Genomic DNA, 26,075 nt, shown 5'->3' with positions numbered 1-26,075 from the left:
TGGTGGAGGCAGTACGGGGTCAAAGCTCTTCGCAGACAGGGAACACTCTGGCCCAGAGATGGGAAGGCCCAGAGGGTACAGTGGGATCCAAACTCTGTAGACACAGTAGAGAAGGGGGCTTCTTTTCTGCAGCTCTTCCCTTAGTTCCTCCAACGCCCCCTCCCTAAGTCCTTTTTCCCCTTCATCATACTCCCCTTTCTTTTCTTCTAAATCTCCTTCGCTCCTTCTTCTCTCCCTCCCTTGCCACCTGCAGCCCTTGCCCTCCCTCACTCCCTCTCTCTTCAGTGCAGCCTCCCCTCACTGCTTCTGTGTGAACAGCCCCTCCCCCTGGCAGAGCCCCTAGGCCTGGTATTTGGGGAATGTGGGGAATGTAGTATCACCCAGGCAACAAGGGCAGCCATGAGAAGAGAGGAAGGGCAGAAGCTGCAAGGTGAAGAGCCCTATACCAGGGCCTTATCTTGGGAGAACTGCCCCACTCTCATCTCTCCATTCTTCACTGGTACCTTCTCCCATGCCAGGCATCACCCTGGAGTGGGGCCCCCTTTTTTCTTGGCCACACTGATTGCTAAGAGCTATGTGCTCTCCTGTTTCAGTGCTCTCCTCCTTATTTCTAAACTGATCTTTAATCCCAGTCATGGAGCCAGATTATCTACCAAAGAGGGCAGGCAGGCTGGGGAGGCAGAGACAAGGGAAACGAGCTGGTGGGGTCGGGTGGCATGGCCTCCCATTTGGGCGAGGTAAACATTGCCAGCAGTTATCAGAAGAGCCCCAACACATGCCTGGACTCCAGGGCAGGAATATCTATAAGGACAGAGAAGTGGCAGGTGGGATACCTCCAGACTTACCTTCTTCCAGCGGCAGAAGGGTGATAGCAGTGCTGAGTCGCCCACTGCCCAGGCTCACCAGATGGGGTTTGTCTGTTTGCACTTTCAACCCTTTGCCTGTCTCGATCAGGTCCAGGGGTCCTTTCTGCAGGTAGTGGAGGTGAGGGATGAGCATCATTAGAGACTCCAGGCCAGCACCTTACCACCCTAGTCCCAGTCACACCAGCACTCTCTCCAGCACTTGCCCTCTCCAAAAGGTCTGAGGGTGTCAAAAGGCTTGTCTTGCACAGAGCATTATCCCACTAAATTGTAATTAGATCTGAATCTAGGACACTAACTCTCATCCCACTGGATTTATCTCAAGTCTTGGCTTAACTGCCCCTTTTGTCTATTAAGGTGGAAACAGGGAGGGGCCGCCCGGTGGCCGAGTGGTTAAGTGCGCACATTGCGCTTCAGAGGCCCGGGGTTCGCTGGTTTGGATCCCGGGTGTGGACATGGCACCGCTTGGCAAGCCATGCTCTGGCAGGCGTCCCACTTATGAACTAGAGGAAGATGGGCACAGATGTTAGCTCAGGGCCAGTCTTCCTCAGCAAAAAGAGGAGGATTGACAGCAGATGTTAGCTCAGAGCTAATCTTCCTCAAAAAAATAAATAAAAAACCTTTAAAAAAAAAAAAAGAAAGATGGAAACAGGGAGAAAGTAAGGAGAGCAGGGAGGCACCGGTTAAGAGGAGGGGGTACTGTAGAGGACGGTCAATCAAGACTTGTCCCTGTAGACTTGTCCACAGCAAAACACTTGGCCATTGCTTGTCCCTGTTAAACTAAATTACAAGACAGGGCAGGGGCATGGATCACGAGAGGGCTACAGCCCAGGGTCAGTCTGTAAACTGCTTCCTGACTTTCAAAGCGTATTTTCTGGGTGAACCAATTAACCTGATTCAGATACAGACTTAGCTGTTAATAGGCTTGGCACCTGGGGAGGGGCAAAGAGGGACTGCTGCTCTCCTCCTGGGGCTAGGACCACAGGTGGGCAGAGGAGCCAAACCCATCCTTACCAACAACCCTCCTGCCCCATGCCCCGACCCCACTCACCTGCACCATTGCTTGGGTCTTGAATCCAGGGCCTACCTGGCTCCTGTTGAGAGTGTCCATGGTCCTGGGGCTCCAGAGCTCCTGGGGACACAACAGAAAGCAGGTGAGGTGGGGAGTCCAGGACAGAAAAGAATCCATCCACACATAGATACCACAGTATGCCCGTCCTGACTTTTGCTACTATGAACACAAAAAGCCCTATAGGGTCCAACCTGTATTTCTGTGTTGTCTTGCTTCTGACATCTAGGACCTAAGTCTTGGCTGCTGAGGACCCTCAGACATCTGGAGCCTTAAGCAAGGTGGGGAAAATCTACCTTAGTGGGAAAAGTCGAATCCAAGGAACCCCCTCCAAGGACACTGGTAGCCAGAAGGTGGGTGGCAGGGCTGAGCAGGAGCTCCCTCCCCCAACATTTCCCTCTCCTCTTCTCCCTTTGTCTCTTTTCCCAGGGGTCTCAGTAGGATGTTTTCTTAAAGGAGACACAACAGGAAAAACTCAACCATTCTTGCCATCTCTCTCTGTCTCAACTCCTGCATCCTCTCTTCCCTAGAAAGCAATCTTGCCCCCACACAATCAGCAAAGAAACCTCAGTGGTGGCTAGTACTGGGAATACAAGACTCCTGGGTTCTTAATCTGATTTGATACTATGGGAAGCTTAGGTCTTTAGGATCAAGAGTAAAATAGACTTCAAAGCCAGAACTTGAACTCCTCCCCACCCATTCCTTTTTCCCTGGGTCACATTTTTTGGTACCTGAGAAATGTGAGGAAGGACCTTTGTGTACTAACGTGTGCCCACCTGCCCATCCCTTGACCATCTTGCTAAGGTGAGAAACTTCTCTTTGCTACTGAAATGTTACTAGAGAAAGCTGAGAAGAGTGTGGCTGGAGGTAGGGAGGGAGACCCAGGAAGGCGGGATTTTCCTCCACTTTCTCTTCTAGCCATCTACCAGGTGCTTAGGGAGGAAGTTGGGTCAGGAGCCAGCATTCCAAGGAGTGCCTGACCCTGGCAGTGGGGCCCAAGGGCCTCAGCCATAGAGTTACTAATTTTACTCTCCCAGCTTCCACCCTTCCGGACCTGGACTACATCATCTCCGTCACCATTTCCACCCAAGCTGGCGGAAGAGAGGCCGGAACACGGCCTGGGGCCCACCCCAAGTCTGCCTGAGAAGAAGGAAGGCAAAGGCCATTAACCTAGACCAAGCCCCAAGCTGGCCTGGCACCTCCCCAGGAGATCTGATCATGAGGAAGAATTTCCAGGGATAGACTGCTGTACTGCTTCTTGGACTCAGGGAAATCCCTCAGCATTCTCTAAGAGAGGAAAGGCAAGAGAGAGTGGGCTGGGAATGGGGAGTTTATATAAAAGAGGGAGCAAGAAAAACAGAACAAATAATGGTGAAGGAAAGGCATCATCATTTAGTGGAAAGAGCTTTAGACTGGGTTGTAAGAGACTTAAATCCTAATCCTGACTTTATTATTTATTAGCTGAGATCTTGGGCAAGTTATTTAACTTCTTGGAGTGTCAGGTCATTCTCTATGAAACTAGAATAATGATTAAAAAAAAAAAAAGATTGCCTGGATTAGAACTTGCCTGAGACTAGGGGTAGAATGGGGAGTGACTACAAATGGGCCCAAGATTTCTTTCTGCATGACAGAAATGTTCTAAAACTAAATTGTGATGGTTGCACAGCTCTGTAAATATACTAAAAATCATTGAACGTATGCTTAAGTGTATGTTATGGTATGTACTTTATACCTCAATAAAACTGTTAGGGTTTTTTATGGGAAAAAAAATGATTATCTGGAGATTCAGGTATTATATTAAATGACCCACTGTGAAGTGCAAAGCACTATAAACATGCCAGTTATTATGAGCTTCATGACCTTTAACAAGTCACTTCACCTTTGTGGGCCTCAGTTTCTTCATCTGTCCACTTTTCACTATCACCCTCCGAAGCAGCCGTGGGTGTGTTCATTTATTTACACCAAAGAATTTCAAGTAGAGATAAAGATTGTAAAGGAATAAGGTTGATGGGGGGAAAAGAGTGATAAGAGGAGAGGAGAGAAGGGAATAAGGAGGTGAAAGGAGAGGGAGAGACCATGAAGATAAGATGTAGAGATTGGGAAGTGCGAGGCTGTGGCCCCAGCTCAGAAACCTAATCCAGGCGAAGTGGAAAGATACACCAGACCCACGCGTCCGGGCGCTCAGGCGGGGCTCTGACCCCAGGGCTGCGGTGCGGCCGGGAGAGGAGCCAGCGCGGGGCGCCCTGTCCTCGGACCCCACCCCCGGTCTAGATGGTGGAGCGGCGCTGCGCCGGGGCGCCCCCCGCCGGTCCACCCGCTTCCGTCCCACACGGCTGCCCGCTACCCCTGGCTGTAATTACCCACCCTGCTCGCCCCGCCCGGTCTTTCTGGGAAACCCCGCCCCGGCCCACTGCCAAAAAAAGGCCCCAGCGGCGCGAGCCGGCGCTGGCGAAGGAGGGAAGGGAGGGAAGGGCCGCGGTCAGCCCCGGCTCTCGGTGGCCCTCCCGCACCACAGGCGCAGACGCCCAAGCGCCGCCCTGGGCGCAGGGAGGCAGAAGCCCGGGCGTCTGGAGTTGACGTGCAACAGCGAGGGCCCCGTGCGGGGTGAGGCCGGGGCTCCGGTAGGTGCCCCGCTCCGGCCAGCCCCTCCGGCCTCCGCGCCCAGCGGGCACGCGGGACCCGCTGCCCCACCCTGTCCCCAGCCCTCTCTGCCGAGTGGGGCGCCCAGAGTCACCGCTCGGGGGTCTCGGCACCCGATCGAGGGTGGAGGGAGGCCAGGGGAAGGACCGCAAAGGTCTGCAGCCGTCAGGCGCTGGAGGAAGTCCAGGCCCCAGGCGACAGGTCAAGGCTAGGCCCAGAGCGAAGCCGGCCCTCCGCGGCGCCCCGCTCGGGCGCTCCCCGGGTCCCCACCGGGCCGCTCGGCCCTCACCTGTGGCCCAGGGGGCCAGCCGAGGCCTCGCCCGGGGCGTCGCATGGCTGTGGCCCGAGGCCTGCGGGGCCGAGCTGCGGTCCTCTCGGCCCGCCGCCGCCTTCGCCGTCCCGGCGCACATCCGCCCTCGAGGGAGGGCGGCCCGCAGAGGAAGGAGTCGGGAAGGGAAGGAAACTGAGGCTGGGAGCCCAGTGGGCGGGTCGCTGGAGCAGGGTGGGGGTGGGCGGGGGCCGAGAGAACTGAGGACGAGAAAACTAGGGGCCCGCGGGGGGAGCGGGCGGGCAAGGGGAGACGAAGGGATGTGGAGGGGAAAACGAAAGAGGGGGACTGAGGGATGAGGAAAAATGAGAGCTGGGGAGGGGAGAGGCGGGAGGAAGGTGGGGAAACGGGATAGAAAGTCCGGGGACGCAGAGCTGGCGGAGACAGAGGGACAGAGTAGTAGAGGGCCTGGGGGACAAAGAAGGAGATGGGGAGACAGGACAGAGGGTGCTCGGGTAAAGGGGTGACGGAGAGGGGAAGCCGTAGAAGGTCCCGAGGGCAGTGGAGGGGGGACGGGGGAGTAGAAGGACAAGAGGGCGACTGAGGGCAGGGCGGGGAGCAGAAGTGGGGAGACGGCAGGCGCTCAGGAGACGGCGCCCGGCGGAGCGGCACGAGCGTCGTTGGGGGGGGACTTTTACTTGGGGGTGGAGGGGGGTGCTGGAAAGTGCGCCCCTCGGAAGGCAGCGGGCTTTCCGCCGGGGGGCTCCCGTCTGCCCCCACCACCCCGCGCGGCCGCCAGGTGGGACAAGGCCGCAGTGTGGGCCGCCCCGCCCGCCGCGAGCCGGACAAGCGGCCTTTCTTCGGCGGCGCCGGCAGAACGAGCCGCTTGTTTGCGCGGCCGGGGAAGGGCGGCCCCACAGCCACCGCCCGCTCCCCGCGGGGCAGCTGCGGGAAGGGGGGCTGAGTGTGTAAGGGAGGCGCGTGTGTGAGGGGAATGCATGTGTGAGTGGGGGCTGAGTGTGGGGAGGGTGCGTGCGCGTGGAGAGCTGCGTATGTAGCATTGGTGTGTGTGGAAGAGGGCTTCGTGTGTGGGGGCGTGAGTGGGGGACAGCGTATGTAGCGGCTGTGTGTGAATGAGGGGCTGCCATGGGTACGTGCGGGCTGCGTGTGTGAGCGGGAACTCCGTGAGCGCGGGGGCGCTGCGTGTGTGAGGGCTCACACGTGTGACCGCGGCGAGGCTGCAGCCGTCTGCGGGCGCGGCGGCTGGCAGGGAGCGTGGGCGAGGAGGGGCGGGGCGCCGTGCGTGGCGGCCGCGGGGGAGGCCGTGTTTGTGAGTGACCGGTCGGATGAGTCAGCCTCCGGGAGCCTCCTGGACGGCTGAGCTAACGGGCCCAGAATGCAGCCCCGCCCCGGCGCCCTGGGCCTCCCGCTGGGCCGCACCGTCTCCGGGCCAAGCCCCCGCTCGCGGCCGCCTCGGCGGAAGCGTCCGCCGGCGCCTGGGCAACCCCACGCCACGCGGCCCCTCCCGGCCCGTCGCACGCCCGTGCTTCCCCAGCCCGGAGGAGCCCGGATGACTTGGCTCAGCCCCAGCTCCGGGGAACTCCGCAAGTGATTCGAATCCGGACCGCGCGGGCGTGGCAAGAGCCTGGGACTCACTCCCCCAGGGTGCCCCATCCGGCCACCAGGTCCCTAAAGACGTGGGGCCTCTGAGGAGAGCCCGGGAGGCCCCAGATATGCCACCTATTTCCTGAACACACCCAAGAGTCCCTCCTGGACACCAGTGCCTCAGAGCCCGACTGCGCATCCCTTCAGCGTCCATCAACGCGGCCCCACCCAGGACCGGAGCCGAGATGCCCCAGGGCACCCCCTCCCCTCCCGGTGCAGGGCTCTCAGTCCTGTAGTCGCCAAGAGAGGGGGAGGTCTGAGGCAGGCCAACGAGACGCGGCGAGTGTCCGCCCGGCTGGCCATCTGAGTGCCCAATGAAGTCTTGATGGGGCAAGGATGAGCGTCCCTCCCGGGGGCAGAGCACGAGGGCCCCCTCTGGCGGCGGCGCGGGCAGCGGCTGGGGAGGGCAAAAGCAGGTAGCTCGCAGGAAAGCAGCGGAGCCGACTCCCCGGGAAAGCCTCTCGCCCCCACGCACTCACCTGGGGCGCCCCCTCCTCCCCTACGGGTTTCTACCGGGCTCTCTAGCCCAGAGCTGATCTGAGAGCTCTCGCCAGGCCCCTGGGACTTTCCCTTACGCAGTCCTAGCCGCGCAGCTAACGGGACCAGCAAACGTGGTGGGAGCTCTTACCTCGCGGAGCGGGAGAGGGGACACCGATCCCTTCGCCTGGCTTGGCCGCCGCGGCCTCAGGCTCAGGAGGACAGTGTTGCTTGTCCCTGGGAGCCTGCTGAGTAGGAGGAGAGCGAGCGGGTCCCGCCCCCCTCCCCGCTAGTCCCCGCCCCCGTCCCCCGTCCCGACCGCCTGCCCAGCCAGAGAAGACGCCCTTGTGGGGCTGGAGCCCAAGGTCCCCCCATCCACCCTTTCCCATAGCAGCACCTCCCCCGCCGCCTGCACAGCACCCGCTTTGTTCCTCTCTGCAGCTGGGCTCTCCACTACCACCACCGCCACACACACACCCTTCTCCTCCCTCCCCTTCCCCTTCGGACTCTCCTCGACCACCCTCCACCCTTAGGCTTTAAGGCTCTTCTGAGAGATGTTTTGACAGATTCTCTCTCTCTCTCTCTCTGTTTTTTTTAACTTTAGATGCTTGAGTTCTCCATGGGCTCCCAGTGAACCCCGTAGTGGCAGCCCTAAACACACTCTCAACATCTCCTCCAGAACATCTGCCGAGGGTTACCCAGGTCTGCCCCCTGTCACCCTTCTCCTCACCCTATTCCAAGCCTCACTGTGAAGAGCTGTAAATGGGATTGATAACCCTGAACATGAGGCTTCACAGATCTTTCTAAGAAGAGCTATAAGGAGACATGTTAAAGCACCAAGCAAACTGTAAAGCACAGGGAAGCTGAATGGAATTATCATCTTGCCCCCATGTAGCTCCATCCGCCACCCCAACCTGCTGGATTATAATTGGGAGGCAAGCTATAAATATACAGTTGAGCACACCATCCTGTAGTAGTTTGGGTCCCTGTAGGAGTGGGGGGTTAATAAGGAAGAAAATAGGGGACTAAAAATCTAAGAGGAGCCTAGAAACTGAGCCAGACTGAAGTCGTTCTTCATCTCAACCCCCACCCAGAAATCCAACGCTGGCAGTGAATCCTTACCTTGCAAAGCCAGCTCTTGCCCCAGGAGACTGACTGGGGAGGCCCTAGGGAGCTGAACTCACCTAGACTGCATCTCTTTAACTTGCACTAGAGATCCCTGAGACTATTCCTCACGGAAAGAAGGAAGAGAAAGCCCCCAAGGCTGGCATAAATTCCAGGTGGGGAGGATAGCAGAAAATAATTTGTCCTCTTTGGGATGGGCAAGGCTTGTTCTGATTCAGTGGCTTTAGTTTATGCCCTCGCTCTCTAACCCAGCAACAGCAGGAGGCTGAACTGCAGGAATCTTTGGTCACTCATTGACAGGGCCAGCATTAGCAGGGGGCCCCCATGGCTGGAGGCTGGAGCTGACCGGAGCCAGGCAATGGACAAGAAGGGGGAGGGATAGGACGCTCTTTGCAGCTACCTGCCGTAGCTAGCAGAGGTCGAATAGTCAGGCTCCAGCATGTGATGTGGGTACAAGGAAGCCCCACGATTTCAGGGGGAAAGCCTCTTACTCTTCCTCTCTTCATAGTGTTTGAGGCTCATGAAAGTGTTTTGATTCTGGCCACCTTTCATGAGGCAGATCACAACAGTGATTTTCAGGCTATTCTGGTAAAAGAAAAAGAAACAAAACCCAAACTGTTGTATTCTATGTGCCAAGACCCAGCATTTGAGTGAAGGGGCTCAGATTGGGGTACCTCAGAGACTTTTCATGTACCTCTGTTTCACAACAACTTCCAGCTCTTCTTTACCATCTTGGTCAGGAGGAATTTCAGGGAATAATCAAGCCTGCCACGGAGGCAGCTGATGCTGAGGCAGGGGGTTGAAACAGCACCCAACTTCTGTCTTCCCAACAGAGGGACCAGCTGACCCCATGATAAAGGCTGTGTGCAATGTGTCCTCGCTCCTGCTGTGTCGAGGCCCTATGTTCCCACACTTAGCACACTCAGGGGACTAAAGACCTACTACCCCCACCCTCCGCCCCCACCCTGCTCCACATCTGGAGCCCATCAAAAAACTCAGTGCTCTCTCACAGTTACGCAAGAGGTCGAGCAGCTGGGAGCTCAGAAAAGGGGGAGGATGAGAGAAGAAAGCAGAAAACAGCTTTCCAAGCATGCTTCAGACTTTCCAAAGTGGAAGCGGGGGGAGAGGGCAAAGGCTGGGTGTGGAAGGAAGAGTGGGTTTTTTAAGGCCCTCTGCACTTGGCTATGAATGTCAGGAGTGGATTTCCACACCCCTCCTGCCTTTGCCTAGGCACATTTCCCACCTCTGTCCCTCCTCTCAAATTGTATTCCCTTCAGCTCCAGAAAGAGGTGGTTATTGCTCATTACAGCAAGCAATCCCTGTAGATCCACACCCTATCTCAGAAAACTATCCTTTCTGGCCTCTTTGGATCCTGAACTCAGGCATCATTGTGTAGGTGTGGTGGCAGCAATGACGCCAAGTAACTCCTCGCTGCATCCAACTTGGGAAAAAGTTCAAACCTTTTTCCAGCAGCTGCAAAGGAGCAGAAGCTCTGTTCTCAGTTTGTCTTAAAAATCACACAATCCACACTGCCACTCGAAGCTAAGATACATCCAAGCTGAGTGGGAAGTTTGAGAAGGACAGAAGACTGGTCTTGTCTATCTCTGTGTCCTCTGACCTTCCTATGACCTGCGAAGAACAAGCATTCATTTGGGCAAAAGAATGGGTAACAAGACCTACTTTCATTTCTCTCATTGCCTTGAATTTGTAATGCCTCTTTTTCAAATAGCCCATTTGGTAATCAACCTGATCACAGAAAGTACACCTATAGGAGCTTTCCAGAATTGGATTAGGCCCTAAATAACCACTGAGCCCCTGCCCTATGAACAGCAAGGCAAAAAACTTCCTTTTGGGTGAGGGGTGGGAGGTGAGGGGAGTGGGAAGTGACCCAAGCTTCTAAAAACTGCCTGGTTGCTTCACCTCTTGTGTTTGAGGGGTAACAGCTTGGTTTGGAAAGGTAGTCTAATTTTCCTGAAGGTTTGTCTCCACATCAATCACTAACTTGCCAGGATAAGATGTGAGACTGAGACTTGGAGAGATGCTGTCTGCTCTTGGTGAAGAGCAATGGGCAGGACCAACCTACTTGTGGATCTTCTAGGAGTTTCAAAGAAGCTCTACAGCTGCATATACTTACCAAAAGGGGTAAGAAGAGGGAATCAGGGGAGAGAATGGTTGAAATGAGATGTGCATGGTAGGGCTGGCCCCCTGGCCGAGTGGTTAAGTTCACACGCTGTGCTTTGGTGGTCCAGGGTTTTGCTGGTTTGGATCCTGGGCGTGGACATGGCGTTGCTCATCAGGCCACGTCGAGGCGGCGTCCCACCTACCACAACTAAAATATACAACTATGTATTGGGGGGATTTGGGGAGAAAAATCCAGAAAAAAAAAAAGGAAGAAGAGATGTGCATGATAAAGGGAAGTTAATTCCAAGGTTTTGCTTTGAGAGATTCGTCTAAAGCCTACACAACAGAAGCCCTATTCCTCACCATCATTGAGACCCATGTTGAGTATCACTAGTTGTAGTTCGCACTTGTCTACCTTAGAGAAAAAGGCTAAGAAGGTAGAGCCATTGCTTCTAGACTTTAATCTGGATGGGGACTTTACCTTTTTTCACTTTTCTTCCTCCAATGAGCCTTGCCAGATGCAAACTTTTAAGAAAGGCTATTCTGTATCAACCATGGAAATCTCTCAGATTCCACCCAGTGTGAACAATTTGAAATTAATTGGAGGGCAAAGTTTCCCATCAGAGATGCATGGGTTGATAGATTTGGGGTTTGAAACTACTCTGAGTAGATGAATGACAGATCCTTTATAAAAGGAACTCCTGACCACAGAAGAGGTGTGTTCCCTACCCCCTCTATGTGGAATTAATCCAGAGCAGGAACCACAGCCTCCTACATTAAACAGAACGCTTATTCAGATCTAATTATTTTGCTAGTCTCTCTCACAAGAAGCCAACAAAAAGTCCGCTTGATGCCTTGGAGGGATTAGCTGCCAGTCAGTGGGTGTGGCTTGGTTTTGGTGTGCTTCATTTCACTGGATTAAGGTTACAGTCTCAGAGAGCCAAGTCACACTTCAGCAACATTAGACCAGATACTTTTTATTTCTCTTAAGAAAAAAAATTAAAAATCTTGGCTTTCACTATTTAAATTAAAACTTTTTCATTCCACTTAGCAGTTATTAGAATAATCTGCCTTCCAAAGAATTTGTTGAGATTCAATAGTTTTTTTAAGTTAAATAAAAACAAAGTAAGGAATTTCTGGGGGAATCATCAACAGCTCCCAAGGCATCCATCACTCATCCCTGGATCACTTATTTCTTACCACTGATTGTATAACCGGGCAGACAATGCTCCCAGATATCACCAACCATGGTTATTCTTTAAAGATTAAGGCCTCATTTTTCTGACTCTACAACTGCCCCTGACAAAATTAAGACCAAAAGTTCATTAAGTAGCATCAAATTCAAAAGTTCCACGTGTGTGTGTGTGTGTGTAGCTGAAATGTAGAAAAATACAAAAGGAGGCATAATACCTGTAATATGGGGAAAAGGCAATGAATACTCTCAGATGGGAGATTATTTTCTCTTAAAAAAAACATATCATTAATTTTTAATCTTAGATCCCATTACATTATTCTGAAACAGTAAGCAGACACCAAAGTATGAGATAGTCAAGTCTAATAAACATTCATTTTATAATACTCTTTATTTGATTAAAGAATTTGCCTTCTTCGTGTACACTGGAATGTTATATTCCCTATGTATTTTACAGGGTTACAAAACGTCTCTCATTTTAAATATTACCCCAAAAGTAACTTCAGAAAAAAAAGTTTTTGTGAAACTAAACTTGACTTTTAAAAAATCATATGGACAAGCAACTCTCAAACAAAACTGGATTAATACGATTTCTTGCCTACTTGACTACATGACAGATTTCTTGTCCCAGTCCCCTTCCTCAAAAAAAACCTCGTGTGGAAACCAAGCTTGAGATAAGAATCCTTCCCTGATGCAGTTAAGGGAAAGGGAAAGGCTGGCAATTCCTTTGGCAAACAGTTCCACCATGGCCGTCTGTGTGTGACTGCTTTGCTTCAAATACAGTACACTCTTTGCAGGCAAGGCCAGATGCTGTTTAGAGTGGCAGCAGCACTCTCCAACCAGCTGAAAGCACAGGTCACCTCCAGTCATCTGCGTCTTCCCTCTGCTAGTGGCTGCAGCCTGGCAGCAACTCCACCAACCCTACAGGGTTAAAAGCCAATGCTGGGCTGACTGATGTAGTCTTCCCCATTGAAAAAGTAATGGATGAGATGAGGCTGAGAAACAACCACTACATGATGACACTCAATAGAAAAGCCTTAGAGGAAGAAAAGGGAGGATTTCAGAGACAGGCACAGATAGGCTGGTGAAAAAATGTTGGCAGGCTAGAAGGAAATGAAGTATGTATCAGCAATCCCTATGCACCAATATAACCAGCTGCCTCTTGAGATGCTAAAAATCTAGTGGTGGAAATGGAGTCTCCTTGATAGTTTAGGATCAATGAGACTGGCACAAAGACTCACTGAACCCACAGCCTCAAAAATCATAACCTTGTCTCTGCTGGAAAGGAAAGGACTGATGACAGAGAGAACAGCCAGGAAGGGAGAGATGATGAATTTGAGGAATGTGAATGGATTACAAAGCCTGTGAGTCATTATGTTTTAGCCGAAGTACCCAAAATGTGGAGAAATGGAAGCTTGGGTAGCACTAGCAGCAGACATGATTACCTGTGATGTGAAACCCCTAACTGGACATAACCATTCTCCTCTGATGTGGGGACCGTGCCATTTAAAAGCTGCTTCTCAGCTGTCTTTAATAATGACACAAGTGGGATTCACAGTACTGTTGTAAACTGGAGGGACAGGCCTGAAAGGAAAACGACTTGGCAAAGGAGTGGAGGGATGAATGGATATAGGAAAAAGACATAAGACATTCTTATCTTTTAACTTCTAGACCCCACACCCCTTAAGCAGTCACCTGTATGATCCAAAAATCAAGAATGGATTAGATCAATTTGTTCCAGGAGTGCCAAACAAATATAATGCCTATATACAGATGATCCCAGTGCTTGACTGAATGTATAGAAAGAAAAAAACTGAAGTTTGGAGTATGAAAGATTAAAATCTTCTGCACAGAAAACTTTTTAAAAACAAATTAAGTATGAAATATAACTATATTTAGGGATTAAAATAAAGGAGCAACTTAGTCAAAGGCAGAGAAGAAGGTGTTTACTGGGGGCATTCTCTGGAAAGCTTGCTTTCCTGCTGGCCAGTAAAATCTGCCAAAGAAATAGCAGCCTTTCCCTTTATGTCTGTGTCATTTCTTTGCCAAAGAATGTCTCTGTGACACGGAAACACTGAGGATGAGTTGAGGGTCCTTGCGCGCAGAGAATCGTGCACTGTATCAGAAAAAAAGGGTCTCCAATGGCTTGTTGATTTGGAAAAAACTCTTCAGCCACTGTTGGCTTCTTCTTTATTAATCTGCAACTGTTCCTTTTCATTTCCCTCTTCTTGGTACTACAGGATTTCATACTTATCCACTAGGAAAGTGGTCTCTGTGGAAAACCTTACGGGGCTGTTTCCATCTACCTGGGTCACTTTGGTAACCTAGGAAAACAAACAAAGAGTAAGGTAAACAAACAGAAGGAGTCAGTCTCTAAGGTGCTGACTAAATTCTCAGTACAAATTCCCTAAAAGCAGTATTAAAAGTAACTCAGAAATACTAAAAAAAGTTTAATTCACAACTGCAGCTCACAGCATTACTCTTCCCCACCAACACGATTAATCTGCTCTCTAGACAGAAAAGACAAGTGTTGGGATGAGATGTAGAGTAGTATCAGTATTAAGTAAAAGGTCCAGAATGACTGGCCACTGCCCAGGTCCTGCCCTATAAAATCTATAAAGTTCATGACATTCTATCAGGATGCTCAATTAACATTTTGACCCAAAATGCAATATTCTAACTCCTCATCCTTATTTGTTTGATTTGCTCTCAAAAGTCTCACTAAGCTGCTCTATCATACTTATTTTCTAGATATGGCTGGCTCCTTCTAACGAGATCTTGTCTTTTCTTTTTAGTAATAATAATAAATTACCTATAACAATGATACCTGTAATGGCACCAACACAATACTTGAACCATTGACTCATATTTTCTTTTTTTTTTTTAAGATTTTATTTATTTATTTTTTCCTTTTTCTCCCCAAAGCCCCCTGGTACATAGTTGTATATTCTTCGTTGTGGGTCCTTCTAGTTGTGGCATGTGGGACGCTGCCTCACCGTGGTTTGATGAGCAGTGCCATGTCCACGCCCAGGATTCGAACCAACGAAACACTGGGCCGCCTGCAGCGGAGCGCGCGAACTTAACCACTCGGCCACAGAGCCACCCCCATGACTCATATTTTCTAATGAGGTTTTGAGAGAACAATTATACTGTCCTGTTCTTTGAATGGTTCCAAACAGGAAAATGTACCCATTTCTATCTGATGTTCAACATTGTGCTCCTAATACTGATGGGGTTATGCTAGTAACTGAAAGAAGAGAGAAAGAAAAATAGAGAACTGCTCTTTGTAATCATCCAACAGAGGGAACTACACCTTCCCAAGCACTTACAGGAGAGACAGAGACCATCTGGGAAGATAAGATAGTGCCAGAATAAGAAACCAATCAACAAGTCAGAGGGGAAGATGACAATATAAACTGGGTCCTTGTAATGCAACTTCAAAAACTGGAGAAACAATGAGTTAAAAATAATGATCTAAAGGAAAAGTTCAGAAATTTCCATTGCTTTGCCTACCTAAAGGACAAAGTTCACAAAAGAACTGATTCATGATTATCTGTATTAATGAAGGGATGCTGTGGAACAAATAATTCAAAAATTGTATCCATTTGTATTAGAATCACTCCCTCCTCCACCCCCCATAATTCTGTCTTCCAAATATACAACTTTCTTTTATTCCTTGGGTTCAAACCAAGAGACGTTACAAACCCACGTCTTGAGTCTTTCAGCAAATAAACTTTAAAATATATGAGATTATAAAAAAATAAGCAACTAAGCTGAGTTTTTGCTCTGACCATGAAGCCATTCTGTCTATCTGGCATCTGTCCTACCACTCTCCCTATTTATGCTCTTTATTAAAATGGGGTACCTGTATGTTACAGTAATTTTTTTTGGAGATGAAGGAGACTTGAACAGGGAAGAAATCGTTGGGCTGCCCAGCAATGCTGAACTCAAGGCTGCCACTCTTATTTTTGGCATCAATCACTGGCAGGCACCACTCCAAGGTATTTCGTCGACTGTCATGGCGATACTCGCCGTCGATTTCACCAATCACCGGTGCGCCGACACCAGATCTGTCACAAGAAACATCTGTGTCAAGTTAGCTATCCAGAGCTAGGAGAACTCTGCCAAGGAAAACCAGCCCCAAACTTGATTATGCTCTTCAAATTCTGCCCACTTTTATATAGTCCTAGAAAAAATTAGGCTCCCTAATAACTTGAAGGATCAAACAAAAGTCCTAGCACCTTGCTAACTGGAAGATGTGCCCGTGGACTGCTTCAACTTGTGGACTAGATCTGGAGCTAAAACTGAGACTGACGAAGGCGTGAAGTGGGATCTATTTCCAAAAATCCTGCACTAATCGTTTTTTGCCCTGTCAAGAAGAAATTTTAACATAATGTAGCCCTCTTTATAGGTACAATGGGGGAAAAACAGGTCGACAATAGTGAAGGCAAACTTTAAACACCATTATGCGGTTATTTATAATGGAGGTAAATTTGGGCCTTTGAGAGGATGTTTTCAAAAGATTTTAGATTTCAAAACTTACTGTAGTTGATGCTAGTGGGTTTATTTGATTTACGATGCAGTAAGCAGACTTTTATAAGTGAAAGCACAATTACCCCTGGGCAAAAGGGGAACATGATGAGAGAAAGAAATACATAGTTGTCCTTAATCTGCAAGAGAATCAGGGCTAGTTAGGATGTACTCTGCACTCCCACACATGGCTGACAGGCAGTATCACCTACTCCTACACATTCTAAATTTACCATCTTTTAATTCACCAGTGACACTCAATGCTTATATTAGGGGCAAGGTAAATAAAGGAGACAAAGAAAACTTTAAGGGTGATATAACATGATTAACTCTTCCCTATCAATTTTACGTTTCCAGTTGTATATTCTCTTTGCCCTTGTTCCAATTCTTATTCTGATCTCCTCTAATTTGATCACTTTTAGACAACAGGCTAAAATATTGTCTAAGGGTCTCTTCTGGAGACTATTGCAAAACTGAACTAAGACACAGGAAACCACTGTAACCACAATTATAGGATAGATGGAGAGGCCTAAAACTTGTGGCATCCTAGAAATAGTCTAGTAAAATAAATCTTAACAAAAGAAAACCCACACCTGTCACCAACACCCAAGTCCTACAATGGTTCAAGGCAGCCATCTATTGTTCTGAAAGAATAATCAAGCTGTGAAGAATAAGATGGTTATCTCATTAAAGGGGATATTGGTAACAAAGCATATTTTAAAAAATAGACATAAGAATGACTAAAACCAGACCTGGCCATGTAAAGGCCTAAATTATCAAAAAGGGAACAAAACTATAAATTAAATTAGTACCATTTTCTTGGCAGTAATAATTCAGCAGTATAACAGAACACACGCATTAAGAATAAACTTACTGGGTGTTCATCATTAAGCCCTGTGCTTACTCACGGTGGTGGAGGGCTGAGAGGGAGAGGAGAGGAACTGGGATTCATTAGTGAAGTAGTAACAGTGCACTCACTGAAGTGCTAGGAAGGAGATAAACTTAAGGCAGAGAGTATTTCCAGATGATCCCAGAAAGTAGGGCATTTAAGCACACAACAAAAACTTACTGGAACTAAACTTTTGCGGATGATGGCTGTTTTCATATTGTTTATTGTGGTGATGGTTTCACAGGTATATACATTTCAAAATTTATCAAATTGTATAATTTAAATATGTATAGTTTATTGCATGTCAATTATACCTCAATAAAGCTATTAGAAGATTTACTGAAACTAATGTAAATATCTTGTTTCAGTAAGAATCAATAGTTCCTTGAAAACATACCCTCATCTTTAAAGTTTAGAGAGCAAGCAAAAAAGAAAAACTCAGTCTGACAGACTCAATTTCCTTAAGAGTTGCAAAACAAAATAGAGAAAGTTTGACTGAGAAGTGGCTCCTCCTTCTGGAAATCTTCATTATTACATGAACAAACTGAGGACCAACATCTGAAAACACAGCTCTAGAACTATAAGCTTTGTTTAATGGTTTGGTTTTAGCAGTAAAATCCACTCTTTTTAAAGTGTCCAGCTCAACGCATTTTGACAAATGTATATAATTTTGTAAGCACCATCACAATCAAGTCATAGATCATTTCCATCACCCCCCTCAAGTGCCCTTGTGCCCCTCTGCAGTCAAATTTCTTCTTCTCTACCTCCTGCTTTCTGCTGCAAGAGTATTACCTTTTCAGAATGTCATGTAAGTGGACATAGCATGTAGCCTTTTGTATCTGGCTTCTTTCATGACTGGCCTTTATAAGAAGCAAGTATCTTAGAATGAATAGCCAACTAAGTGCTGCCTCCAAAACAAGTTCCAAAAGACTAGTTCTATAAATTCAATATAGAAAAAAATGATTATGTGGGGGACACCACTTACGGGAGTGGGATGGTGATAACCACATCATTCAGTTCTAAATTTTCTTCTTGTAGCTCATATTCTATGTTGACATCACAGCCATTTCCACTCTCTGAGGGCCAGCAATTAACTGAGAAGAAAAGCAGAGCAGGCATACCAGAACATTAGAAAAAGAAGGGAGAAAAGTTAAGACGGCAGACCAAAGTTGACCTGCAGCCTTTAAACATCCTAATGTAAAATATTAAAAATAACAGTTCCAAAATTAAAGTTGTTAAAAATTAAACCTAATGATTAAAATCCGCAAAATGCAGCACGAGTCCATTTTGAAAGAAGGTCATTTTGTCAAAAAGAATTTTGCTATGGCAGTGAAGATAGCCTAAAAGCCAGGGCTACTTGTAGTTCTCAGTGCAGACCAGTTTAGTGGGACTCGCCAGAGCACTCACTCGTCAGTGGAATGAAAGATTCCTCTGTGGTCTGTAGTCTCCACTTCAGCACCCCTACGTCACTGTTGACTGGAAATGACTTCTCTGGATTCTTCAAGCCAATCAGAGATTCTGCAGTGAAAAGTTTTTTATCCACATTTGGATGAGTCTGAAGTGAGAAGGGAAAGAAAACTTCTGAGGTTCAGACATGATAAGACAGGAAATAAACTCCCTATGGCCCATAATCTAAACATCTAAAATACCTCAAAAATTCCGATTCTTTTTGATTTTGAAGAAAGATTTCCCTTCTCCGAAGACTTAAAAAGACTTAAGACATTGGGGCTGGCCCCGTGGCCGAGTGGTTAAGTTTGCGCGCTCCGCTGCAAGCGGCCCAGTGTTTCATTGGTTCGAATCCTGGGCGTGGACATGGCACTGCTCGTCAGACCACGCTGAGGCAGCGTCCCGCATGCCACAACTAGAAGGACCCACAACGAAGAATATACAACTATGTACTGGGGGGCTTTGGGGAGAAAAAGGAAAAAAATAAAATCTTTAAAAAAAAAAAAAAAAGACTTAAGACATTGAAAAAACAGTAATAAAAAAAGTAATTTCAATTTTAAGCCATTTTGTCTGTAATTGAAAAAGTTAGTAATTCTATAATTGAAAAACTTAAAGACAACATTAACCAGGTCCTTTACAAAAGTACTTCACAAGGCGGGCTGGCCCCGTGGCCGAGTGGTTAAGTTCGCACGCTCCACTTTGGCGGCCCAGGATTTTGCTGGTTCGGATCCTGAGCGCAGACATGGCATCGCTCGTCAGGCCATGATGAGGTGGTGTCCCACATGCCACAACTAGAGCGACCCACAATTAAAATATACAACTATGTACTGGGGGGATTTGAGGAATAAAAAAGCAGGAAAAAAAAGAAGATTGGCAACAGTTGTTAGCTCAGGTGCCAATCTTTAAAAAAAAAATACTTGACAGGGAACAGCCTCATGGTGGGACCAAGCTTGTCAAGTAGAAAACTAGGATCAGATGTTGATCAGCTGCCTGGGTCAGACAGCAGTCCTGGCCTTATGCTACGGAGGCAGTAAAAGGAAAAGCTCTATGGAAAGTTAAGTTGCAGTTTTTCCCAGGGAGCTAAAGTTATTCAAACTTAGGCCAACTAAGATGAGCCAATCTTGAGCCAGCCCTGATGGCTTGGTGGTTAAAGTTCGGCACTCTCACCACTTTCGTGGCCCAGGGTCCGCTTCCTAGTCGTGGAACCACATCACCCATCTCTCAGTTGCCATGCTGGGCCAGCAGCTTACAAAGAAGAATCAGAAGGACTTACAACTAGGATATACAACTATGCACTGGGGCTTTGGGGAGGGAAAAAAAAAAAGAGGAAGACTGGCAACAGATATTAGCTCAGGGGGAATCTTTCCCTGCAAAAAAAAAAAAGATGGGCCAATCTTTTAAAAAGGAAGTCATATTAGGAGGAAAAAGGAGAAAGAAATAACTTTTGGGTAGCAGTCTACATACACTTTAAGAGCCAGCAAAGCTGCTGTCAAATAACATAAGCACTGCTTTCAAAAGACAACTTTGTGCTGATAATGAAGGGAAACAAAAAAAGTAGACAAAAACACATTCTGCCCCGAAAAGGCTTTGTTCTTGTGACAAGAGGCAGAAGACTGACCATCTAAATAAAATGTGAGAACAATGTAACAATACTGAAGGTCTCATACACATCCAGGTAGGTGGAACACATGTATTTATTTTGTAAGAATTTTACGCACTTTTCAAATATACCATTAGATATTGCCCTTCAGCTAACAAAACAAGCACTAGTAGTTTATATAGTGGCAGAATGAGTAAATTCAGTGTCATAACCTGACATTAATAAAATACCTCCCTTGGGGCCGGCCCCGTGGCCCAGTGGTTAAGTTTGTGCACTCCGCTTCGGTGGCCCAGGGTTTTGCCAGTTTGAATCCTGGGTACGGACATGGCACCGTTCATCAGACCATGCTGAGGCAGCATCCCACATAGCACAACCAGAAGGACCCACAACTAAAAATATGAAACTACGTACCGGGGGGCTTTGGGGAGAAAAAGGAAAAATAAAATCTTAAAAAAAAAACAAAACCTCCCTTAATGTTAAACAATGTTTAAAAAGTTGATTGTTTTTTAAAACCATATTTTAAGTGCAATATCCTAAATGAACTTACTCTTTGCATAATAGTAACCAATAAGCATCTCTTTGTACCTTTATTAGTGAATATGAAGTCATTTACTAGATTCCAAAATCTTTCATTCAATTCTAATAGTAAAAGGCCATTCTAACACAGCTGCTGTTAATCATTCCCAACCAGCTTAGGAAGAGATTTATTACCTCAAGGCATCCACTGTAGGCAATAAAGCAACTTCTTTCCTATGCATCTACAATGGTACTAGTTACATAACTTAAATAATTTTCTGTGTTCTTGTTCATATGAGGAACTCCAGCTGAGAAAGACCATGCTAGGTAAACAAATGTCTTAATATTCCCTTATCAAAAGCCTCTACACACCTGTAACTGCACCCCTTTCTTATCGTCATTTTCCACATGGAGACGAATTCGGCCAAATTTATCATCTGAGATCCTAAGCATGATCATGCCATGCAACTCCATATTCTGTAACCCTCCATCTCGTCCACAGGTTAACGTGATCTTTTCTTCAATCTTCATATGCACACTGTAGAGAAAAAGTAATAAACTTATTCAGAAAGGGGAAACCAGAATTCCCTTTCTCCAGGGTTTAATGGTGATTAGCCATGAACAACTTATTTTAAGGTGCTGCTGCTATCAAATTTTAAAGCAATTATACTCTTCGATCCAGCAATTTCTCACCCTACAGATAAATTCTCACCTGTGCAAAGGAACATACTAATTATTCACCAAAAGAAGCGTTTGTAATAGCAAAAGTTTAGAAACAACTTAAACATCCATCAATAGAGGATTGCTTAAATACATAAAGATATATCCACAAAAGTGAATACTAGGCCATTGTGAAAAAAAGGGGAACAACTGAAAAAGTTTTTTATTTGAAAATAACTTCAAAAATCAAAAAATTAAAATTATACCAGAAATATATTTATACCCTTTTTAGCTGTTGTTAACATTTTATCCTATTTGTTTTATCATTTACATACTTTCTTTCTATAAATATTATATATATGATTTTTTTCCTTGGACCATTTAGAGGCAGATTATACACATCATGGCCCTTTACCACTAAGCACTTTCAGAGTTTATTTTGTAAGAACAGGGATATTCTCTTACATAACTACAGTACTATATTAAGTTCATAAATTTACATTTATACAATACTTTTAAGATTTTTAGTTTGTTTTTTTTTTATATTCCTTCTTCTCCCCAAACCCCCCCCAGTACATAGTTGTGTATTTTAGTTGTGGGTCCTTCTAGTTGTGGCATGTGGGATGCCGCCTCAGCAGTGGCTTGATGAGCAGTGCCAGGATTCGAACTGGTGAAACCCCGGGCCACTGAAGCAGAGCGCTCAAACCCAAGCACTCAGCCACAAGGCTGGCCCCACACTGATACAATACTTTTATCTAATCTACCATCCATATGCCAATTTTGTCAGTTGACCTAATAATGTCCTTCACAGTAGTACAAGATCCAGTCTAGGGTAAGGTATTGCATTTGGATGTCTGTCTCTATAGCTTCAAATAAGGAAATTCTTATCTCCAAAATAATTAAGTGAAAAAAACAAGTGGAAAATGTGTCGAGTATGCTACTTATGTATAAAAAGGAGAAAAACAGAATATGTATTTATTCATCTATACATAGACTATCACCCTCAGAAGGATACACAAAAAACGAGTTAATACTGGTTGCCTCTGAGAAGAGAAACTTGCATGGCTGGGTAGGAGGGAGACTTTTTAGTTGACAACTTTTGAATCTTTTGAATTTTGGAACTATATGAATGTATAACCTAACAAAAAAAATAAGTAAAACAAAAAGTACTGTTGCTATGGGCAATTATTAAACACAATCTATATTTTTTATTAAAACTATTTTTAGCTAGGTGAACCACAGAGACTAAAAAGAATATTCTGTCATCCTACTTTGTTCTCTATTCCAACCTCTAAGTCTTCCAAGAAACTAAAGCATGAGACTCAAGACCATAAAGGAGTGTATCATAAGACAGTGTAGGTCTCATTTACCTTCATAAGAGTTTCCTCTACGCTCAAGAAGTATTTCATCATTTAGAAAAGAGTCTCAAACCCTGTTTAGTACGTGATAGTCTCCAATATCTTTTTAAAATAATGTCAAGTCTTTGTCTCACTCAAAGCAATCACTAGGGACAACACAGGAGCTTTAGTGATTTAAGAGATTTATCCCGACATAACCCTGTTCATTTCATACAGAACAGGACATACAAAATACTCCTTTTTTATGCACACCTGATAGAGGTATCCTTCTAGACTCATCTTTCACTTGACCTCAAAACCATCAGCAACAGTAGAAGGTCTGGGCTTCAAGACAAGAATCTGAGCCATGAATATGTGAACTTGATAACTACCACTCTAAAATGTTACCAACCAGTATCACAGTTCTGAAATAAGAGACAAATCAAAATATTCTAAACTGGGTTCAAATACTTAAAAGGCAAAAGACAATGTTAATTTGCTGTTAAAGATATTCATAAATTTTGTATTAAAAATTGGTTCTCCTTCAAGTTTAATCAGAAAAAGACATGCCAAAATATAGTGTAGGGGTCATCATAGCACTAGCCCTCTAATTCAAGTCCACTTTAAGAGACAAGGTACACAGTAGGCATGAAGGCAAGTTATTTTTCTTGAATTTAGCCAGCACACGTTGATAAAAAGGTAAGTTCTAAACTTCACAGAAAATAGATGGCAGGGGGCCAGCCTGGTAGCGTAAGTTCATGGGCTCTGCTTCAGCAGTCTGGGGTTCACGGGTTCAGATCCCAGGCACAGACCTACACACTGCTCATCAAACCATGCTGTGGCAGCATCCCACATACAAAATGGAGGAAGACTGGCATGGATGTTAGCTCAGGGCCAATCTTCCTCACCAAACAAAAAGACAGACAGAAGAAAAAAAGAAAATAGATGGCTGAGAACCCTTCAATCATGGTTAAAAGAAAAAAAACCCAAAAATCCTCACGTTAATACCTACAATTTATTCCAAGTCTTTTAAATCTGAAAAATTAAGACACAAAAAGAATTAATAGTGCAGTGAAATAAAATTTTTTAAGCATTATGTGATCTGTTCTTACTGGAAATGTCATTACTTACCTTTCCATATTAATGGGTGGAGCATGCACCTTGGTTGCTTCAGAGGTACGCTTGCCCATATTGGAGGACACGATAGTTTCACCTTCAGATTTCAATTTGTCCACAAAGTTATCTACTTCCTTTCCTTTGGCTCCAAGTTTCAAAGCCTTGCTGGGGCCTGAAGGTCTAAGTGGAAGAATACAAAATAAGAAAAAATACACATGATTAAAAAAAAAACTGATAACCCCATATCACTGAAGCTTTCCCTGAAGCTATTCTCTAAGAGGAATGTGAAGGGGAAAAAAAGAGGAATGTGAAGACCTTAAGGGAAAAACCCAAGCTTCCCAATGTTTAGTGGACAACTAGACTATTCTCTGCCCAAACTGGTAGCTGAGGCACTATTAATACATAAGCTTCAAGTACCCAAAGACCAAAGGTATACTTTTATAAGCATGCATGATGCGATGTGCCTTCCATCCAGATAAATATACCTGTGCAAACTTTTGCATATAATTTCAAGTAGTTTACAGATTCTCCCTGAAATCCATTCATGAACACCAAGATTAAAAATCTGTCTTTCACAGACAGTTAAATATCCCCTCTTCTCCGAAAATAAGGCAACTCTCATAGGAAATTGAGGTCATAGTATAATTTGTAAAAGAAATCTCTTTTACACAAAAGGAAAAATACCATATTCAGATTTCTCCTTTATCCCTATATCATGTGGCCAAATTTAATATTACATCTTACTTCATCAAGTCACTCATTATTTACACCTTGCCTGGAAATCAGGTATCATTCCAAGATCACACATACAGCCTTCATCTGCCATAGCAGGGTTGCCTGTGATACAGTGGATTATACCTGGCTGGTGCAGGTGCCACTTTTGGTTTATCAGTTTCAATGATGGTCTCTGTGATCATGGCAGCTGTGCTGCCTCCAGATACTGCGGAGCTCCCAAATCCCCCAAATCCTGGTGCTTTTTTGCCTTGTCTCTCTGCATCTCTTCGGGCCTGCTGTAATTCCTTTGCTTTACGCCGCATCTCAGCCTTGGCTTCACGTTCTTGAGTCTACAAAGAGACATAATGGATGTAGGTTTGAGCACAGTCTATACTAGCAAATAAAAAGAGGAAAATCAGACAGTGAAGCCTAAAAGTAAGACACACAAACCAACAGTACCAGAGAAGAGGCTATTTACCTCTCTGACTGCTCTGAACACCTTCTCCTCGTGAGAATCCATTTCTGTGAAAGTTCTGATCTGTGCCAGGTTAACATTCTCCCGGTATCCCAGAGCGACAATTTCATCAAAAGCAAAAATCAAATCAAAACAGTGCTCAGATATTTCATTCTCTTCTAAGGCTCGGCAATATTCAGGGATCTAATCATGGATAGCAATGGAAAAGAAAGATTTAGAATTTATCAGCAGTAATGTTTTCCAAGTCTTATCCTTTAAAGTACACAAATTTCAATAAACCCGAATCTCTTAGCTCCTCTACTCTTTATTTTAAGCAAGACTTTGGCATAAAGTCTTTGCGTGCTTGTGGCTCTATCAGTAAGTCTTATCTAAAAAACATTATCTCAAAATATGGCCAGACTAGTGTCAGAACCACAAAGCAGATTAGAGTAACTGCTTAAGAACTAGGAAACAGGGGCCGGCCCTGTGGCCGGGTAGTTAAGCTTGCACGCTCCGCTTCAGTGGCCCAGGGTTTCACCAGTTCCGATCCTGGGTGTGGACATTGCTCCGCTCATCAAGCCACAGTGAGGTGGCATCCCACATGCCACAACTAGAAGGACCCACAACTAAAAATATACAACTATGTACCGGGGGGCTTTGGGGAGAAAAAGGAAAAATAAAATCTTTAAAGAACTAGGAAACAGAAGCACCGTTCTCATATTCTCTTTTGCAATACTTACAACCTAGGAGAACACCCAGTAAATGTTTGCTGAATGAAGAAAGAGCTATAGCAATAACCTGCTGGGTGGGGGTGGTGAGCACAAAGCATGTAAACTGATAAGCATCAGCTGCTTTGGGGGAAAAAATAGTTTCACACAGAAAATTTAAAATAAAAACTGTAACCCACCATTATAGAAGGATTCTTACCACTCTTGAGAAGAGCCTCAGGGTCTCTAGATCTTCTAAGATGTTGCTGTTTTTGGTAGTGATCAGTACCATGTACAGTTTCTCCATAGGCTGGTAGACATATCTTACGCTCTCTGTTTCAACAAAGGTATGTTGTTTTCCAGTGTTCATAAGCTTTGGAAAAGCTGCTAACAAGCCCTCGATTCGAGTTCGGGTCATCTCCACAAACTGTCGAGAAACAATAGCCTTTCCTGCTTTCGTGCAGACTGCTGCTGCCAACAGCACCTGCCAGGAACATATGCATAAATAAGTACTAATTATTTCTTCACATGTGTTTTCTCAACACCCTTAGATCTTCCACAGAAAGGCACAATCAGTTATTTAGTGACATGACTACTATTAGAATGCTGACTTTCAAACTCTACTTCATAGCTATTTTAATTATAGTATGTAATTCATAAGACAAAGCTAAAATAGAGGAAAATGA

General features: G+C 45.9%; 2 protein-coding genes across 40 annotated transcripts in view; both read right to left on the bottom strand.

The window, feature by feature from the left end:
• Window positions 1-7,293, bottom strand: part of PHLDB1 (pleckstrin homology like domain family B member 1) — a 46,022-nt gene extending 38,729 nt beyond the window's left edge. For 17 of the 36 annotated variants that reach the window (XM_070273701.1, XM_070273704.1, XM_070273710.1 and 14 more), the window contains exons 1-3: window positions 7,134-7,253; window positions 1,915-1,995; window positions 846-969 (exon numbers count right to left, since the gene is read on the bottom strand). In XM_070273701.1, coding sequence (XP_070129802.1) covers window positions 846-969; window positions 1,915-1,974 — 184 coding nt within the window. In that variant the 5' untranslated portion in view covers window positions 1,975-1,995; window positions 7,134-7,253. Of the gene's footprint in view, window positions 1-845; window positions 970-1,914; window positions 1,996-4,861; window positions 5,650-7,133 lie in introns of those variants that run through there. The other 19 variants (XM_023644926.2, XM_070273698.1, XM_070273693.1 and 16 more) reach the window with 11 other exon arrangements.
• Window positions 7,294-11,792: 4,499 nt separating this feature from the next.
• Window positions 11,793-26,075, bottom strand: part of ARCN1 (archain 1) — a 25,277-nt gene continuing 10,994 nt past the window's right edge. For all 4 annotated transcript variants that reach the window (XM_023644915.2, XM_023644914.2, XM_070273747.1 and 1 more), the window contains 9 exons: window positions 25,610-25,873; window positions 24,707-24,886; window positions 24,373-24,578; window positions 23,530-23,694; window positions 20,774-20,939; window positions 18,247-18,394; window positions 17,825-17,933; window positions 15,286-15,490; window positions 11,793-13,744 (listed from right to left, as the gene is read on the bottom strand). In XM_023644915.2, the coding sequence (XP_023500683.1) occupies window positions 13,655-13,744; window positions 15,286-15,490; window positions 17,825-17,933; window positions 18,247-18,394; window positions 20,774-20,939; window positions 23,530-23,694; window positions 24,373-24,578; window positions 24,707-24,886; window positions 25,610-25,873 (1,533 nt within the window). In that variant the 3' untranslated portion in view covers window positions 11,793-13,654. The remainder of the gene's footprint in view (window positions 13,745-15,285; window positions 15,491-17,824; window positions 17,934-18,246; window positions 18,395-20,773; window positions 20,940-23,529; window positions 23,695-24,372; window positions 24,579-24,706; window positions 24,887-25,609; window positions 25,874-26,075) is intronic.

The sequence above is a fragment of the Equus caballus genome, chromosome 7, assembly GCF_041296265.1.
Source record: "Equus caballus isolate H_3958 breed thoroughbred chromosome 7, TB-T2T, whole genome shotgun sequence".
NCBI lineage: Eukaryota > Metazoa > Chordata > Mammalia > Perissodactyla > Equidae > Equus > Equus caballus.
The sequence above is the reverse complement of the archived record's forward strand: the minus strand, read 5'-3'. Positions and strand labels throughout refer to the sequence as shown.